Genomic DNA, 17,701 nt, shown 5'->3' on the forward strand with positions numbered 1-17,701 from the left:
TACAATGTGAAGCCAATCAGCCTCTCCCTCCGACACCACACCTTCATAAATTTATATATATAAGTTCTGAATTTGTTTCTTTTCTTCCTCAGATCTGAAGAACTTGTTCAGTGATCAACGGACGACGACAACCTTTTCCCTTTCGATTTAACATTCTTGCATATATCATTCAGATTTAGCTTACAAAAACAAAATAATCAACATCATTTTGGTACAAAAATAAAATCCAAATTAAAACCTTTAACAGGGCGACAACCTGTTTTTTGTTTTTTTGTTTTTTTTCCTCATAGAGATAGCACAATACATAAGTCACTGGTCACAAAGGTACACTGCAAATAAAGAAAAACAAAACAAAAAAGCCACAAAAAAAAAAAAAAAATCGATCCCGAAGAAGTGTACATCTGTCTTCCTCAACCTTTCTGGCCTATGAACTTTGAGACCCCCGGTTGTTGTTGTTTTCTGTTTGCTTGTTTGTTTGTTTTAGATTTTTGAAGGCTGTGAAGCTCGGGGCGTCAGGTGGACAGAGTGTGTTGTCTCTGTCTCAAACCTGTCTTCATACACCCTCCACTTCACAAAATGCAGCCCAACCAGACTCGCACATTCCTGGCCCTGTTTCTCAAATACAGACTGAAAGGAAAGGGGAGGGAAGGGAATTAGAGGCGAGGACAGAAATCCAGACCACTGCTCTAATATCTATATGGATTTGTCAGAGTGCGAGTGTGTTTATGTGTGTGTGCGGTTTCTCTCTCGACACGTATGTACTCGTTTGCTAACATATACAGTGTTTTCCTGGTTAGGGTGTGAACCAGGGGCACTTAAAAGTTGTGTAGCATCCACCCCACTGCTTCCTCACCCCGACCACCAGGGGTCACTCTTGATGTTTAGGATTGGGAGTGGGAGATCTGCTGTTTCTTATAGCGCCATTCCGCCTGCATATCTCTATTTTTATTTTTTATTTTTTACTCCACTTTATTTACTTTTCCATCCCTCTAACCTTGAACTCTTTTCCTTCGATGCAGCTTTCTTTTGAGTTGTTTTTTTGCCTTTGGAGACGCAGATACAGAGCAAAAGAGTGGGAGAGAGAGAGGGAGCGAGTGTTGTGATCGATCAGCTGTTCGCGGCACCGACAGCTACCCCCCCGTGACCTCTCAGCCAATCTCCTTCCACTGACGATAGAACGCCACGATGTTCTTCAGCTCCATGCCCGCCGAGCTCGCCGCCTGCATCGCCGCCTGACAGAGGTAGAATGAAAACAAAACAGTGTTCAAAAAACTGTGCTTTCCTTCAGTCTTATACAGCCAATACAATGTTGTTTCAACAAATCTAATAAAAAAAAAAGAAAAAAAAAAGAAAGGAGGGTCAGAATCTATGTTAGCGAGCTTCAAGTGCATCAACAAGGTCTTGTTCCTGTTATCAACGAATATGTAAAATATAATTTCATGTTATTTATTCTATTGATCGACTTGATCTCACGCCACGGAGGAATTTTTTTATTTAGCAATTATTGAGAAAGTAACCAGGATTCACACTTCAACCTTTTTTCATGTATCACAACCTCAACAACTTCACACAACACAATATACGAGAATGAAAGCAGTGATTGTATTTCATCTCTGTGAAGACAGGTTGCTTCAGGTGTCGTCTTTTCTTGATGAGAAAGATTACTGACCAATAATTCAAATCCTATACGTAGCTAGTAGTTTTGTTTGCATTTGATACAAAATCTGGTTCAAGTTATATTACATGATAAAATAAATGTAAAAAGCATCCAGTTTTTAGCAGACCATAAATATATCTTCGATGAATACTTGATAAGCTCATATTAACCAATATCGCTGGCTCAGTTGATTTATCATTGATGATAAGCTGAGAAGGACCTATCAAGTAAACATGCTTCTAAAGGTGACAGTTCTTAAGTAACAGCATCCTCATCAGGCCAATCTGTAGAATGCAAAAACTACACATTCACAGCATGGTTGTATTTTTTGACATTTTGAAAAGGATGTCAGTTTGATGTGTAAAAAATTTTAAATCAACAAACTTTTTGTCTCATCTACAGCTACAAAAACAAACAAACAAAAAAATAAATGTTTGTTTGAATCAGTAGCATTGACTGACTGACCTGCATCGCTGCCGACCGAGTGCAAAGCTCCTCCACTTGATGACCAGTAAGAATGGTCACCATACCAGCAGTATCTTCATCTCCATTGTTCTGGGAGACTGTCAGCTGACGACAGCTGTCCACCATCTTGTATAGATGCCTACAAACAGAGAAGAGGACCGGTCAAAATCTAAGTCGTGGAATGATAGTGCTGAAATAGAAAACCGAAGGGGAGCGAGGCGTTACCAGGCTTCGATGTCCTGCCGTTTCAGTTTATCTCTTTCAAAACTTCGACCGGACTCCTTCTGGCAGCGTATGTACCTATGGAGGGACAAGAGCAGCAACTTCAGCCTCCAAAAAAAGGGTGAGCAGTCAGGAGCTCCACCAGTCACTGTACTTTCACCACAGATACACACCGGTTGCCTTTGCGAAATTCAGACTCCAGGAAGCGGATCCCATCTCTAGCACCAGCATTTTCCTTTTTCAGTCTGTCAAGTCCATCAATTACTACAACACAGAAAACACCTGGATCAAGAGCCGGCACAAACTGGTTCACACCGACAGTCTCAATGTGACACAGTAACCAACTTTGTCAAGTGGGCATCATGTTTGAAGCTGCAGCTGAACTTTTCTTCAGTTTATTTATTCAGACTCTATGCTTTTGCTGTATGCCAGCTCTGTTATGTTACAGGAATCATGTGTGTTCAAACAATGAATAATTGGTTTTTGAAGAAAATATACTTACTTGTTAAACATACAATGAACTCAATAGTAACTCAATATGAGGCCAGCTTTTAAAATAGCTGCCATTATTTGCAGTAAACCTGTGTTTACTGATGTCTCTCCTCACTAACATGACTTTCTGGACTGAACTATAGTTTTATGTAAGAAAGCAGAATAAATTCAAATCGTCTGATAGGCATTTCTCCATTGTCAGAGGTCATGAGAAATGTCTTTACTTAGACTTTGTTCAAGGCCACACTGGTGGGGTAACCCAAACATCCTCCTCTGTCTTGCTCCTTGGAACAGATGGAGGAGAAGGCAGTGCACTGACCTGTTCGTGGGATGATGACGATGAAGCAGCCACTGCCAGCCAGCTGCCGGATCAGGTTGAGATGCTGGCAGAGAGCAGCTGTGTCTGGCACCAGGTAGGGAGACATGGACGACTGCGCTTTGGGCTGCTGAAGGCTGCCCTCTAGCTGCGACACCTCCAGCTGCAAGGATCAGACAAATGGAAAGTGAGCAGCTCACGATGATGAGCAATTCATTTTGTGGTCAGAGCTTTCACATGACTCTGAGGGCTGCTGTTCTGCTCCTGCTGCCTCTATCAGATGTGTACCAGTCAGATTTAGGTGGATGTTGGCTGGTTTTTCGACTGTGATGACAGACATCAGCAGACAGCTGTGTTTATGTTGTATTGCCGCTCAGATTTCACAGGGGAACAGACAGGGTAAACAGTCAGAGGACAGTGATAATGTAAAAACCTGTAGTCGAAGCTGGGCCATATCCCTCATTAAGCGATTTCGACGAGCTTCCTCTTCAGCCTGGACAATTAAAGATAAAGAAGGGATAGTTGACATCAAATTGGAACGTGAAAGTAGAGGTTTTTTGGTTTTAGGACCGTTAACAGTTCTCACAGTTATTGAAGTTGACGCATAATTTTTTATATGCTGGCTAAACTCTCCTGCAGAGTAATGACACTTGGCTAAATGAAGGGCCAGCTGTGGCTCTTCTGGTCATTTTTAAGTTCATGTCGCTCACCATTCGGAACTGGGCCTTGGCCTGTTGCACCAGATTATCCTGCTCGGACTGGCTGATGCTGGTGAAGATTCCCGCCTCCGGATTGAAGTGCAGCACGTTGCCTTGGAGATTTGTTAAGAAATGGCCAAAACTGCGAATGCAGCAAACCCGCACCACACACTGGAGGAAAGACAGTACAAAACATTTCTGAAGACTCAAAACATTTATATAATATCTGTTAAATCCATTCTTCACCTTGATAATAATCTGTGATAATAACAGAAACTCCAATAGATATCAGAAGCTGCTGCGCTTAATATTTTTAATAATAAATTAAATGAGAGGTGATAAAAACACAGAGATTGATCAACTGATTCTACACGTGTTTCGGCTCTGTGAAACCTTTGGCCCAGCGACTCAAACACAGCGGGCAGCAGTTTTCAGCCAAAAAGCTAAACTGATAAACAGAAGCCGCTGAGCTTCCAGCGGCAGACAGACACAGTTATCAGCTGGGTAATAAACGTTGGTTAACATTTAGCTGCTTGTTAACTTTGTTCTGTGGCTGATGAATGTGCAGATAAGCAACTGTTGTGTAACATGTTAGCCATGACAACAGTCACAGGTTTGTCGGCTCTCTCTCCCCCTTCCTGACACACTTGTGAACTGGAATTTGTAAAAGTAAAGATTTCAATTAATAGTACTGTTAAAACCTTCTCCTCATATTTAAGTTGATACCTTCACTAATTCTTTAACATTTGATTATGCTAACAAATAGTTACTGATGCTTTCCTTCCATTTTATTAGTTATCGGAATAATGTACACAGAAAATAACAACACAAATTTGTTGCCTAGTTAAGAAAGCTCAACCAGTTTCTATACTGTTTTTCAATATCAAATTTTATTTATATATTGCCAAATCAAAGAAGGCCAAATAATCCCACCATGAGCAAGCACTTGGCAGTAGTGGCAGGAAAACTTCCTGGAAGAGGCAGAAACCTCAGACAGAACCAGGCTCAGGGTGGGCACCCATCTGTCTCGCTCAGTAGTTTCAGAAAGTGCAGGCTCTCTTATACGAGCCGGTAATTTGCAGAGAAGCTAATTTGTTTTTCAAAATGTCTCAATCACCCTACATTAAAAACTGAGTCCTGTGTGTGCCTGTGAGTGAGTGTACCTCCTGTAGGGGGCTGAGGGAGGGGTTGCGATGTGTAAAATCAAGGCGGCGGTGAGCTACGCTCAGTGCCGGCAGGTGTCGCAGAGCCAAATCCTCGGGCAGCAGCAGACTCTGGACCAAACCTGGCTGCTCACACTCATTTAACAGCTCTGTCACCTCCGCGTTCAGGCCAAGTTCTGTAACACACACCGATAAATAATTAAATGAGCTGGAGACTCCAAATATTCAGAGTGAGAGGTGAACATGAGCACCGTTTGTAAAGTGAGTCAACAACATAAGGATGAGATTAAAGCTGAGGTGTAGATAAAACTAATAAAAAAAACAAACAAACAATCAAAATATTAGATATTAACATAATTACATTAAACTACAGCAACAAATAACATATTTATACAAAATTTTAAACAGTATAAAACATTTATTGGATAGAAAAGTAAGAAAAGAAAGAAAAGCAAAAATTAAATAATTTTCTTAAAACAAATTAGTGAGTGGTCCCATGTCCTATTTGACGCAGGGACTGCTGCGAAGTCAAAATAATACTCTTCTTATCTTAGTGTCATATTGACAACTGACTTACAAAAAACTAAAACAAGGAGGAGTAACCTAACAGATGGTCTGGCCTCCAGTGACATCACAGAGTCAGTCTGGGATTACATAAAGACAGCCTGGAACAACCTATCTGCAAAATACCTTGAAAAAGTCTGTGCAAGTGTAACTGGGAAAATTTCATAGATCTTCTCTGGTTATTATACTTCATATTAAGTCAACAGATGAATAAAGACGGTTCGTCAAATAATTTTAGAAAGCATTGTGGCTTTACTTGTAGTGCTATGCTGCACATCAATGCTTCTTTGACTTTTTCTGAACGGCTCAATGGCAAGAATATTTTGGTGTCACAACTGGTATGGTTCACTGGCTGTTATTTCTAAGTTGACTCTTACATATGAAACGAGGTCATCCCGCCCCTCTAAATGAACAGGCGGCCAAAGAAGGTTTGCTAAACCTGACTTGGAGCATTTCTATGAGCACCCATCACAGAACAAAGGAGCAACCCCAAACCCCGACTGCTGTTATGACAACCAGAAACCTCTACTCAGTGCAGTCTACCAGTAACTCACCAGCTTCTAGCATCTTGCTGCCATCTGGTAGCAGGTTGAGCAGTACAGACAGGCGGTTCCACAGGCTTTGAGAACTCTGCAGGGAGGATAGTGCATTACAGTGGGGTCAATATTTTCCTAAGATGTCAATGATTTATTTATTTTTTTTTTAATATTTGAAGCAGGAAGGACTTCAGCATTACCTGCGCACACATGAGGATAATGTCAGTGTTGGTCCTTAGCCAGTCAACAAAAACTTTCACCACTTGGATCAAACCCTGATTGGTCAGGATCTCCAGCTTCTCTAGTAGAGTTTTCTCACTGTGCACTGACTGAGTGCTGTGTTGGCTGCCTTCTGAATCTGAGTCCAAGTCTACAGAAAAAGGTACAGCAAAAATTTTAAAAATTCAATGAAAAGCAGCCAAATGTAGGAAAGACAACTAATGAGCAAGAAAGCTTCCCTCCTAAATGTGGGAAAAGGAGATAAGAATAGGTTAAATAGAAGAATAGGTTGAGGCAAAAAGCAAATTACCATGTTCATTGGTTCCGTTGGTTGTACCAGGGTTCATGTTACAAGGTGAATCCCCGGGAGGGGGAGGAGTCTCCTGGGAAGGGGGAGCAGATGTGTCAGTGGGAGTGGGAATACCCGGTGAGGAGGAGGTTTGAGGCCTCAACAGCATGTTACTGAAGGTGGGTGCAAGGCGGAAGCAGCGTTTAGCCTGGAAGAGTTGCGAGGACATGGCCTGGAGGTTGCTGCTGATGCTGGAGTCGCTGGGCATGAGGGGCCCGTTAGTGGTTGGAGGGGTCTCACCATCCCTGTCACCTCCTTCTTCCTTGGTTTGGTCTTCGTCTTCCTCTTCGTCTTGATGCTCTCGGGCTTGGCCCTCCAAGTTTTCTGAGTTCTCTGCGTCCTCCATGTCTTCCAAGTCTGAACGAGACTCTTGGCTGTTCATGTCTGAGTCAGTCTCTACATCAAACGCTGTTCCTCCTTCCTCTTCCTCCTCCTCTTCTGAGCCACTCCCCCAGCTCCCCTCCTCAACCAACGGGTCTCTCTTAGCTTCATTCCTGATAGTGGAAGGATTGAGTGGTGTTCCCGTCGTGGTACCGCCTGTTGAATCAGCACGACCCCTCTTCTCTTCGTCATCATCTTCATCTTCTTCACTCTCAAAGCCTTCGCTAAGGTCGCTTTCATCCTCTCCTCGACCGTCCTTGCGGGCACAGCGGCGTCGGCGCAGTCGAGAGAGGCGGGAGTACTTCTTCTTCTGCCTCTGTTTGTCCTCTTCCAACTTTCGCTGCTCTTCGCCACTGCTGTGCTTTTTGGCACCAACACGTTGGGTGCCATTTTCATCCTTAGCATCCTCCTCCTCCTCGTCTTCCTGCTCCAGGGAACCGTTCTGCAGGGGTCTCTCATCAGAATGGTCTGTTGGTGGAGCGGACACATCCCTCATCTCCAAGTCATCTAGACGAGGAAAACAGCATTTGTAATTTCCTATTCAGCTTCAGTGGAAAAGACATTTCCCTGGAATCTTTTGATTCTAACAACATATTTAACATAACAAATTAAACACTCCTACACTTATTTAATCCTAAAAGGGTATGTCAGACAACATAAATAATCGTGTTTAGCTGGAAATAACTCCCGACAACCAGCCAGGCCAAAGAAGTGTGTGGGTAAATATGTAGGCGCCACTTTAATCCTAAAAGATGAGGACAAATTGGGATTGACAAATTGATCTATGTAGCTGCCACGGGGAATAGGAGATTTCCTGTACTGTGCTTCCTTTGAATCATTTTTTTTCATTCAGAACTAACTAACTAACAAAACAAACTGCCACTGTCTGACTTTTCTTCCTTCTCTCACCTGTGGCCTCAGTGTGAAGTGGAGGCACCTGGCTCTCTGCTTCCTCCAGTTCAGCTTGCAGCCGGATGTTAACGTGGTTCACCAGGTGGGAAAACAGGGCCAGCGTAAAAGCGATGGATGCGCTGTACTGCTTCGATCCTGAGGACACAATAGACCAGCAACATCTGTATGAACTGTGCAGTTAGTTTGTACCAGTGCAGTTCTAGATAACCACTTCCACACATTTTTCCAGAGTGGAATAAATTTTATGTATTTTATGTAGTCCATAAAGACTTAAAAGAGAGATTTATACAGATTTATACAAATTTTCAAGTGTCCAAATTTTAGTTACACAGTCAAGCCATGACAGATCCTCTCATGGTGTCTTAACAGAGAGTTATGTCACTTCTACTTCTGGCCAGTTAATTGTATATCTCCTCAAATTATGCAATTTTTTAAAACAATTATTCCAGTTCACTTTTGATCTAGTTATTCTGAAGATGCTACAGAAATGGAATTAAGCCGTTGAAGACTAATTTAAAGAGAATGTCTACTATTTATTTTAAAACTTTGAATTTATAAATAAGACATTATGATAAGCCTGAACAATAATTGAAATCTCCACTACACAGCAATCCCAAATTGTCACATTAACACCAACCTCCTCTCTTCAAGCTGTGCACCACCATAAGACAAGTAACCACCATCTTGAAGACAAGCGTGTCCGGCAGCACAGGGCAGGAGCTATCAGCGTGCGGCTGCTGCTCCTCCTCCTCTTCGCTAGGGGAGTGGTGAGCACCACCATGTGCTGGAGGCGGCAGGTAGAACAACACCAGGTTGAAATCCTCGAGCACCGACTGACAGAGCGAAGTCAGCTCTGTCTCCATCAGACTACACAGAGATACACGAGGGGAGACCGCACAGTTGAAATGAGACATTTAAAAAAAAAACAAAACAAAACAAAACAGAGGTTTAACACAATTTATAAATGATTAATCAAATAATAATAATGCAGAGGGTCAGTAGAAAATGTAGGTTGATGTGTTCTGTTGTTGCTTGAACATATCTACACTGTAAATAATCTTTCCTACATTCACTGGATTTTCTAAAACATAAGCTCTGTTCACACTTTACAGATTCAAATGTCTGATGACGTTCGGTGACTGATGGTGCAGCCTGTCTTAACAAAATTAATGGATTCAAAAAACAGTTCAACCAAAGGTTTATTTTCACAGTGGTGTTTGCTTGATGAGCAGCGTGATGCCAGCCAGGAGATGACTGACAGCACCAGTTCACTCACCTGTTCTTCGGCTGCAGCAGGCTCTGGAGATACATGAAGCTCACCAGGAGACGCTTGATGTCTTTTGATCTGCAAGGAAATGACAGGAAAATTTTGTTTTTTGGTTGTTTTGTTCAAATAAAGAGTTTGATTCGCTATTTGTGCCATTCTGTTGCTTGATTCAATTTTCTAAAGACGTTGAACAGGCATTTCCACATATTGAGGAATATATGTTTATTTGTTTTTGTTGTGTTATTTTTGCTGAAAAGTGGAGGAGAAGGAAGGAAATCATTCATATCTGCATAACAAATACACTGATGATCACTTCATCAAATCTAACGTAATCCAATAGAACAGTTTGTCATAATAAATAAAAATCCACTTTTATTATATTTATGCCATTCAGTTTTTGACACTTTCATAAAGATGCTCATCATATTATGTTTTATTTATTTCTAATATTCTGCTTCCTTCTACATATGAAAAACCCCCACCTCTATAATATATGATGTGATCTAGCACAATGTTTCCTCTGAGAATGATTCAGTGATAAACATCATTTAATTTACTTTCAGACTGAAGAAAGCCCAACTGTGTGAAGGCAGATCAAATGGCAGAGTTGTTCTACTGGAATGCAGTAGACAAACAGGTGTAAACAGTAAAAAAGGTGCAAAAGGTTTCCAGAATGAACACACCACAGCTTTGGTGGACAGGTCCTGGACAGGTCACCAGTCACAGAGCCAACACACATAGAAAGACAGAGAACAATAAGCTCTCATTTAGAGTCACCAATTAACCTAAACATGATGCGTTTGGACGGTGGGAGGAAACCAGAATAGCCAGAACAAACCCGCAAAGGCACGGGGAGAACATGCAAACCCACAGAAAGGCTCCAGCCCCCAGAACCACACCGTAACAGTGCTATCCACAATGCTGCCGTGCTGCTTCTCCATGCACAATGTTACTCTAAATAATCCTGATATAATAAATAAACTGAAAAAGAATTATAAATCACAGTGCAGCTTAACCGGTCCAAGTGTTTTCGGAAGCCTTTGAACACCATCATGAAAAAGCCACATCAGAAAATCCAGCTATACTTCCAGAGGTACCAAGCATTGTCTCCTACTTATTTTACATTCTCTGTGTGTGTGAATATTTGTCTTTTATTCCTCCTGAACCTTGTAACCTTTGTTGTTTAAGCAAACTAATTCACCCAGAGGGATCATCTATCATCTAATTCCATCTGCTGTGAGATTCTGTGTTATGGTTGAGGTGCCTTTGTGATTCAAAAGGTGTTATCACTGGTGTCCAGAAAAATGATCTGCTAATGGCTTGTCATATAATATGAACTAGGACTGAGTAATAATTGTGTTGTCACAGTTGCCCAGAAATCCTGGGCATCTTCCTCACCTTTGTCGAGATGGAGACAGCTTCTTCATTTCCTGCTTTTTCACTTGGTGGTACATCTTGGCAGCTTTGTCAAACAGGCGCTTCAGGTTGCCGTAGGCGCCCTCAAAGGGGGCATCTGATTGGATACTAAGCACAGATAAAATATCTTTTAACACTTTTACTTATCCAAACTGGTTCATTCTCTAGTATGATTTGAAATGGCATTTAAATCATTACTCACCAGCGTAGGTAGTAGTAGGTTGCTTCGACGTTGTAGAACTTGCTCCCTGCCAATGTGCCCAGTTGGTTAAAAGGCATTCCTGCAGACAGGTGGGTGAAAAAAACGGTTCAACAAGTTATCATTTGTTTTTAGAGTTGCCTTATACGGACAGAGAATTATTAGTCAGTGTTGCCTGTTTAATCTGAGAAATGAAAGATAACATGCTAAGAAATAGCCATGATAAAAGCTGATGACTAGCTGTAGCCATGGAGTTTATTTGTGCCACGTATTAACTTCTTGCATTTTCTTAAGCAAGTACTGTAAATCTGTACTTACGCTTAAAGTAATTTGTGGCACACAGAGAAGATCATAAACAGAAACTACTGGAAATGTCTCAAATGTCTCGCCTCTAGTTGTTTCTCTGCTAAAATTATATGTAATATTTTCTTACTTAAGGAACATAGAAATCTAGTTAGTGTCATATAACAGTGGGCCATGGAATCAACTCTGCATATTATCAAGCAATAGTTGAACGTTTTAGCAAGAGCTCCGCATCCCCACTAGTAACCTTATTTCATTATCTCTAGTGAGAGTGACCCTAACTGTTTCCCTCTGTTTTTGCTGAGCTAAGCTTGCTGACTCAGGATTGACATGATAGATCTGCTCATCTTCTCAAGACAGTGAATAAAGGTTTCCCAAAACGTTAAAACTATTCTTTTACTCCTTTAGGTAGTTCTGAACATTTAATTTGTGTACAAGTGAAACATGGTGTTCTTCCACAATAACGTTGTAAAGAGAGTCAACATTGATTGATGATGTACTTAAATGTTTTTTCCATTGAACAGCTGAACAAAACATTTTTGTTGTTGCTACTACCTACACAATAGCTTCTGAATAAAACGCTTTTACCAGCCTTTTATAAAGCAAATACACCTGTAACGATCCACGCCCAGGAAAGACAAACCTTACTGGGTTCTTCCTATCAAAGGCAACAGCGGACTACTGTGTTAAGATTTATTTCATGACAGTCACTCACCCACATGCGGCATGACAGACAGAGCCTGATGGTAAAACCTTTCTGCCAGCTGCTCAGCCTCCACTCCAGCAAGCTCATTCTGGTAACGGGCTGCATAAGGAAAAAATAACAGTTAAATATGAAAAACAAATATTAAGAAGAACTACTTTTGGTTTTAAAATCTAAACCACAGGATCATTGTGTGCGATTGTGGAAATATGGGGATTTAAATATTTCTGAATCTTTCTTACACACAAATGGACAATTTGCATATACTTCTACAATGTTCAGTTGACAACGTATCAAGGTACTAATATCTCTGTATCACATAAGTCTCGAACCAACCATCAAGCCCAGTGCCAGCTATAAAAGCCAAAATTTCCCACGCTGAATCACACACATGCTGTCTCACACCTCTACAAGCTGGCTAAAGAGATTAATTAATTGCATATTTTATTATAGTGTTATTACCCAGATCTCCAAGGTAAACCAGACAGCGATGACAGGCCATCTGTGCCCACTCCATCTCCTTAGGGGTGGCTGACACTGGTTTCTTTCGGCCTGTGGGGAACAATTACACAAGATTCTTTTTTCTTTTTCTTTAAATTTCAAGTATTTATCTGATGCTCTACCCAGCATGACTTGCAGTTATGTAACGACAGAACAAAGAAAGGATCAGAGAAGAGTCTGAATGTTAGAGGATTTTCTGCCTAAAGTGCAAAAATCCAAATCCTTTTTTACGTGGTGGACCAGAAGCTGTGTATTTGTTTCATTTTTAGATTAAATAAAATTGTACTTCGTGCTGGACAACAGGATTGGAGACCCCATTTATCCCTTGGTATTTGACCCTAGATAACCAGCGACACTGTGACCCTACAACTTCCTGTTTGTCCTTGCTGACCAGATGGGCTGGGTACTTCTCTATCTGTTTTTCCGCTTTGCATTGTACGGAGGAAACACTGACATCTGATACTGACTTCAAACAATGGACACACAGAGACTTTATGTTAATGAAACGGTAAACTAACACTGAAAAATAACCGTTTATACAAAGTTAATTTTAACTCCAGCTCTACTTTAGGTCAAACTTTAACCGAGGGGATGCTTTACAGAGTTTGGGCTGTTCAGATATGAATACATTAAGCAAGAGTATCGAAGCTGCTTCTGTCCCTGAATGTTAAAAATCTGTGCGTCATTTGTGTTTTGTACAACTGACCGATCAGTGGGTCAGTGACGTGGGTCCAGTCAATGCAGTCCTGCAGCTCCAGTTGATAATGCGACTGGATGTAGAGCAGTAGGTGCTGGTAGAAGCCCACGCCAGCGATGAGGTGTGTGCGGTAGGCGCATTCCAAAGCACTGCGACTGTGGATGTGCTATATCGTGGAAGAAAGAGAAAGAAAAGAGAAAATCTAAGACATAAAAGGGCAGCATAAAGATAATAACCATTAGCTATCGGGTGCTTAGGTGGACTTCAGGAAAGAGTACTAAACGGGCAAATTTGAGAGGGTTAGAGGAGAATTCAACAATTTGTACTTTAAGATGAGACGAGATTAAGACTAAGCTAGACTCTAGACTCTAAATTTAACTGTTAAAATCATTATGGTTTAGGCCTGCACCATTTCATGGTTACTTACACAGACATATCATGAGCTTTTCAGTTTAAATGGCAAACTGATAAGCAATTATTTACACATCCAGCAATGTTAGTGTACATTTGGAATGTAAGTCCAATGTTCACCCTCTTTAGTTCTGTTTTTCATCATTGCCAACCGCTAACTGATATCTAGCTCTTTTCATGCTAAATGCTTTACTCTGTTGGCTGGCGAAATGCTAAATTGTGTCTGGGTTTGGTCCTGACCAGGCAGAATAAAGTGGCTTTCTAGAGCTTTTCTGCCAAAAAAAACCAATGCAGCTGCAAATGATGTCATGAGAGCAATGAATATGAACCAAAACAGTAGGTGTGTGTGTGTGTGTGTGTGTGTGTGTGTTGGGGGTGGGGGGGTCTGTAAAGCAGCTTTTTAGCTGATGGGAGCTGCAGATTCAGGTGATGATGTTTGACCATTTGTTTGACATAAAGAGTGAACATTCCTATCACAACAAATCAGCTGTGATCTGACCCAGCAAAATTTGATGATGGTAATAATGGCTTTCCTGTGTTGGTGGAGTAGCGGAGTAAAGGGCCAAAGGTGTCATTTCTTTGACATTTGATTTCCACTGAGACAAGCCATGCATAACGTGTACACACTCTTGGTATTTTACAGGCTAGTGATCACAAAAGAGCAGCATTGTCATGTTAGAGTTGACCTTTAAGTGAAAAACGGGGTAACGAGCCAGCTAACAAGCGTACAAGTGGTATCCTAACACTTGTAGGAAAACGTTTTCACCAGCTGCAGGGTGCGTTACCTTCTTGTTGGTCTTGATAACCTGGATGACCTCATAGTAAACCTTCCTCCAGAGCAGCTCCTCGGCCTTACGGCCGTAGTCAACTGGATGGAGAAACATCAGTTTCACACAAAGCTCCCTCAGCCTGAAAAAATACAGGGGAGAGAAACAGATGAACATATGCATAAGCTAAGGAGGTAGCTGGGTCAACTGTTTCACAAGTGGGCCAATGAGTCAACCTAATTCTGCACAAAGCAGGAAGAGAAATTTTAGCACGTAGCCCTTCCAGTTTTAGCATATTTAATTACCTGGCAGTAGATTTAGAAAAGTGAGTTGTAGGGAATGAATCAACAGAAAACTATTTCACAACTATTTTGGTTGGTTCCAGCTTTTCATGTGAGGATTTGCTTCTTCTATGTCATCCTGAATATGACTGTGGTATTGATTTATCTGTTGCCAAGGAAGTAGTTTGTAGTGCAGTTGTGTGTTATTCTGACAGGCATCTCTATTATTTTGTCCAACTCGTGTATATCTAAAAAGTAAGATAAGTCACAGAATAATCTCTGTAAAAACAACACATAAAAAAAAATAAACAAACAAACAAAAAAAACCCCCAACAAATTAATTCCAACTTTCATCTATGTAGAACTACAGCACAGGCTGCTGTATTACTGTGTATCGGTTTCAGGTAAAGGTTCCTCATAAACTGGCAACTGGGTCCATATATCAAGTTAAGGATTATTGTAATATTGTGTGATTGTGATGAACAGGAACAGGTTTGACATTTGAAGGACAAAGCTTGGTGATCAATAATGAAAATGAGTCAGATGCAGTGCTGCTAAAGAAAAAAAAAAAAACACCAGACAAAAAGAAAGTCCTTGTTGTATTACTAATAGCATTCTTTCTGTTCTATGACTAACATAGTCTGTGTAGACTGATTCATAATCATAGTTGTTTACCAGAGTATTGTGAAATCTGAGTGCCCACTTTAATGTGTGCAGCCAGTGACAAGGCTATTTAAATCCAGCTGGGCAAGTATATGGCGTATTTCTCTTATCTCTTCTTCTGTGCTTAATTCTTCAATTAGCTTCAGTGGCAGAGAGCGTGACATACTAATATGAAGCAACAATATAAGCCCCACTTTGTACTGAGGTGCTGAATCATCCTATTTGTAAATTACGTGTGATTTATAGTTGTCACACGTAAAACTACATGTTGTGTTGGAGGATTTGATTTCTAGTGGATACACAGGTTTAAAAACCTTCCAAAACGTGAAACTGAATCTGGTCACACATGGTACACTCACTTCTACTCAGCGAGGCATGTCATCAGATTGTGTTATTTTATTATTCAGATTTTAGCTGTTAATATAACACCTTTTCAACTTCATGAAAAACAAACATAATAATATTGCATAATTTTTTTTTCTAAAAGTCTTATTTGTCAAAAGAGATAGATAGATGTGACTACTATCTAAAGCTCAACGTGCAGACCTGAAACCTAAAATGCAGGTACTGAACAGGGTCAGATACCATCTGCGGTCTCTTACTGACTGTGTAGACATGCATCATGCCTGTTTCTCAAATAACTAATCAAGTACTTCCCTTTAAAGCTTTCTGTTTGTAAAATGTATATGCAAATAAACACCACCATCCTGTTCTTTAGCTGAATTACTAAGTAAAGTAGTACTTTTTATGTTCAGTCCTGCACAGAACACACAATTTCCTACAGAGAGAAACAAATTAGGACTTGGTACAATGACCCCCTTAAATATTAACATATGTTTGTCTTTAATATAATTTACCAGTGACGTTTGAAAAATCCAGAAGGTTATTTAGGAACAAATTGTGGCTGTGAAGATATCTCTCAAATATACAAGACCATCTAACAGAAAAATATACGGTGTACATTGAATGATTAACATGATTTCTAATTGGCTTCCTAAGTTTCACATTTCTTTCCAAATCAAACACTGGAAAGCAATTTGGGCATCAGATTAATATCTTTCATTCAGATGATTAGAAAAGCCTTTTGGGGATTCAAAAACATTATCAGACATTGTGGGCTTTTTTTTTTTTTGGGAAGCATCTTGATTTAATTATCTTCTGGAGAGCCAATTATTACCCACACGCAAACCATATGAGAGACACTGAAGCTGAAACTGGATCAGAACTGGCAGGCAGTGTGACGGTTTGCAAAATACATATCATAAAGGATGCCTGGCAGGTTTTAGAGCCACTTAGGCAAAATGAACAGGAGGTGAGTCACAGTCAGCTGGAATATGGGATTGAATTGATGCAGATGTTCACAGCTGGACAGACTGAGCACAGAGCACCCAGACTTGCCTTCTGTGACAGCCAGTTCCGGGACAACAGGACTTACTTGTTGCGGAGGCTGATGTTCTCCGGCTTGAAGACCTCTCGGTAGGATGCTTTGCTGCCGATGATGACATCCAGCTTGTGCACAGACTCCACCACAGCCCTGGGTGGCATGGAGACACAAGACAGCATGAGGATGATGACAAGCATAAACAATTTAAGGATGCCGTGCGCTAGCCAAACACAAAAACCTTTCCGTTTCATTTCTGCACAACAAAGACAATAGTGACGAACGCGGAAAACACGTGAAATTCAGCCCGAGCTCACCCCACTGCGTCCGGTCTGATGACGACCCGCTCCTCGGTGTCCTGACGGCTTATTAAACTGAACAATATGTACAGTATTTCCTGGAGAGCGCCAAGCTAGCACAATAACGTCCAATTAGCACATTGGCTAGCTTGGCCAAAAAAAAAAAAAACGGCCTCGCCAACTTACCTGTAAAGCCGCTTGATGAGAAGGACTTTCGCCTCTGGTTCGCTGTCCTGCCCCGGTCCACTCATATTAGCGACTGTCCGGCGATCCGATCACAGGCTCCAGCGTTCAGCCGCCGTTTCCTCCGACCCGCCGGACACGCTGCTTTCCCGGCTGCCGCGGTTCTCTCTCCCCGGCAGTGACAACCGTGTTGATAGCCAGCTAGCCGCTAGCTATCACGGTAGCGTTAGCTTTTCTCCCCTTCCCTCCGAGTCTATTTCGTTCCTTGTGTCCTTTGGCAAAACCCCCTGTACCCATCCGTTCAGAAGCCGGGTGGGAGGGGGTGCCCGCTGATTGCGCTCCTCCTGGTCAGCTAAATCGCTCTGATATGCTCCTTGTGTTGTTATCCGTTCCTGCCATTGCTACGAAGGCGGCCATTATTCCTATCAGGCAGCGGCCGCCTGAATATCGCGAGACTGCGGTTTGCGATCACGAGATTAGATCGAGGGTGGGGGGAAGAGGGGGGGGGGTAGGTTTGTTTTTCCAGGTGACAAACCTTTAATTTTTTTTCATACAAACTCTGTATGACTGACATGTTCATCAATTATATTAATTACTAATTATTACCAGAATAATTAAATCACTTTACACGGCAGCTTTTAAAGAAAAGCTCCTCC

General features: G+C 41.4%; 1 protein-coding gene across 1 annotated transcript; it reads right to left on the reverse strand.

Annotated features, from left to right (window-relative positions):
- Positions 1 to 130: 130 nt before the first annotated feature.
- smg5 (SMG5 nonsense mediated mRNA decay factor) lies at positions 131 to 17,473 on the reverse strand. The gene is made up of 22 exons (XM_029505309.1): positions 17,049 to 17,473; positions 16,618 to 16,716; positions 14,257 to 14,380; positions 13,070 to 13,226; positions 12,325 to 12,414; positions 11,875 to 11,964; positions 10,860 to 10,938; positions 10,640 to 10,765; positions 9,251 to 9,319; positions 8,612 to 8,841; positions 7,972 to 8,109; positions 6,643 to 7,569; positions 6,314 to 6,483; positions 6,132 to 6,207; positions 5,014 to 5,189; positions 3,863 to 4,021; positions 3,586 to 3,645; positions 3,156 to 3,315; positions 2,518 to 2,608; positions 2,348 to 2,422; positions 2,123 to 2,261; positions 131 to 1,232 (listed from the first exon to the last, which is right to left on the reverse strand). The coding sequence occupies exons 1-22, from the start codon at positions 17,111 to 17,113 to the stop codon at positions 1,149 to 1,151; spliced, it is 3,384 nt and encodes a 1,127-aa protein (XP_029361169.1). The 5' UTR covers positions 17,114 to 17,473; the 3' UTR covers positions 131 to 1,148.
- Positions 17,474 to 17,701: the final 228 nt, after the last annotated feature.

Source organism: Echeneis naucrates, chromosome 6 (genome assembly GCF_900963305.1).
Source record: "Echeneis naucrates chromosome 6, fEcheNa1.1, whole genome shotgun sequence".
NCBI classification, from domain to species: Eukaryota; Metazoa; Chordata; class Actinopteri; order Carangiformes; family Echeneidae; genus Echeneis; species Echeneis naucrates.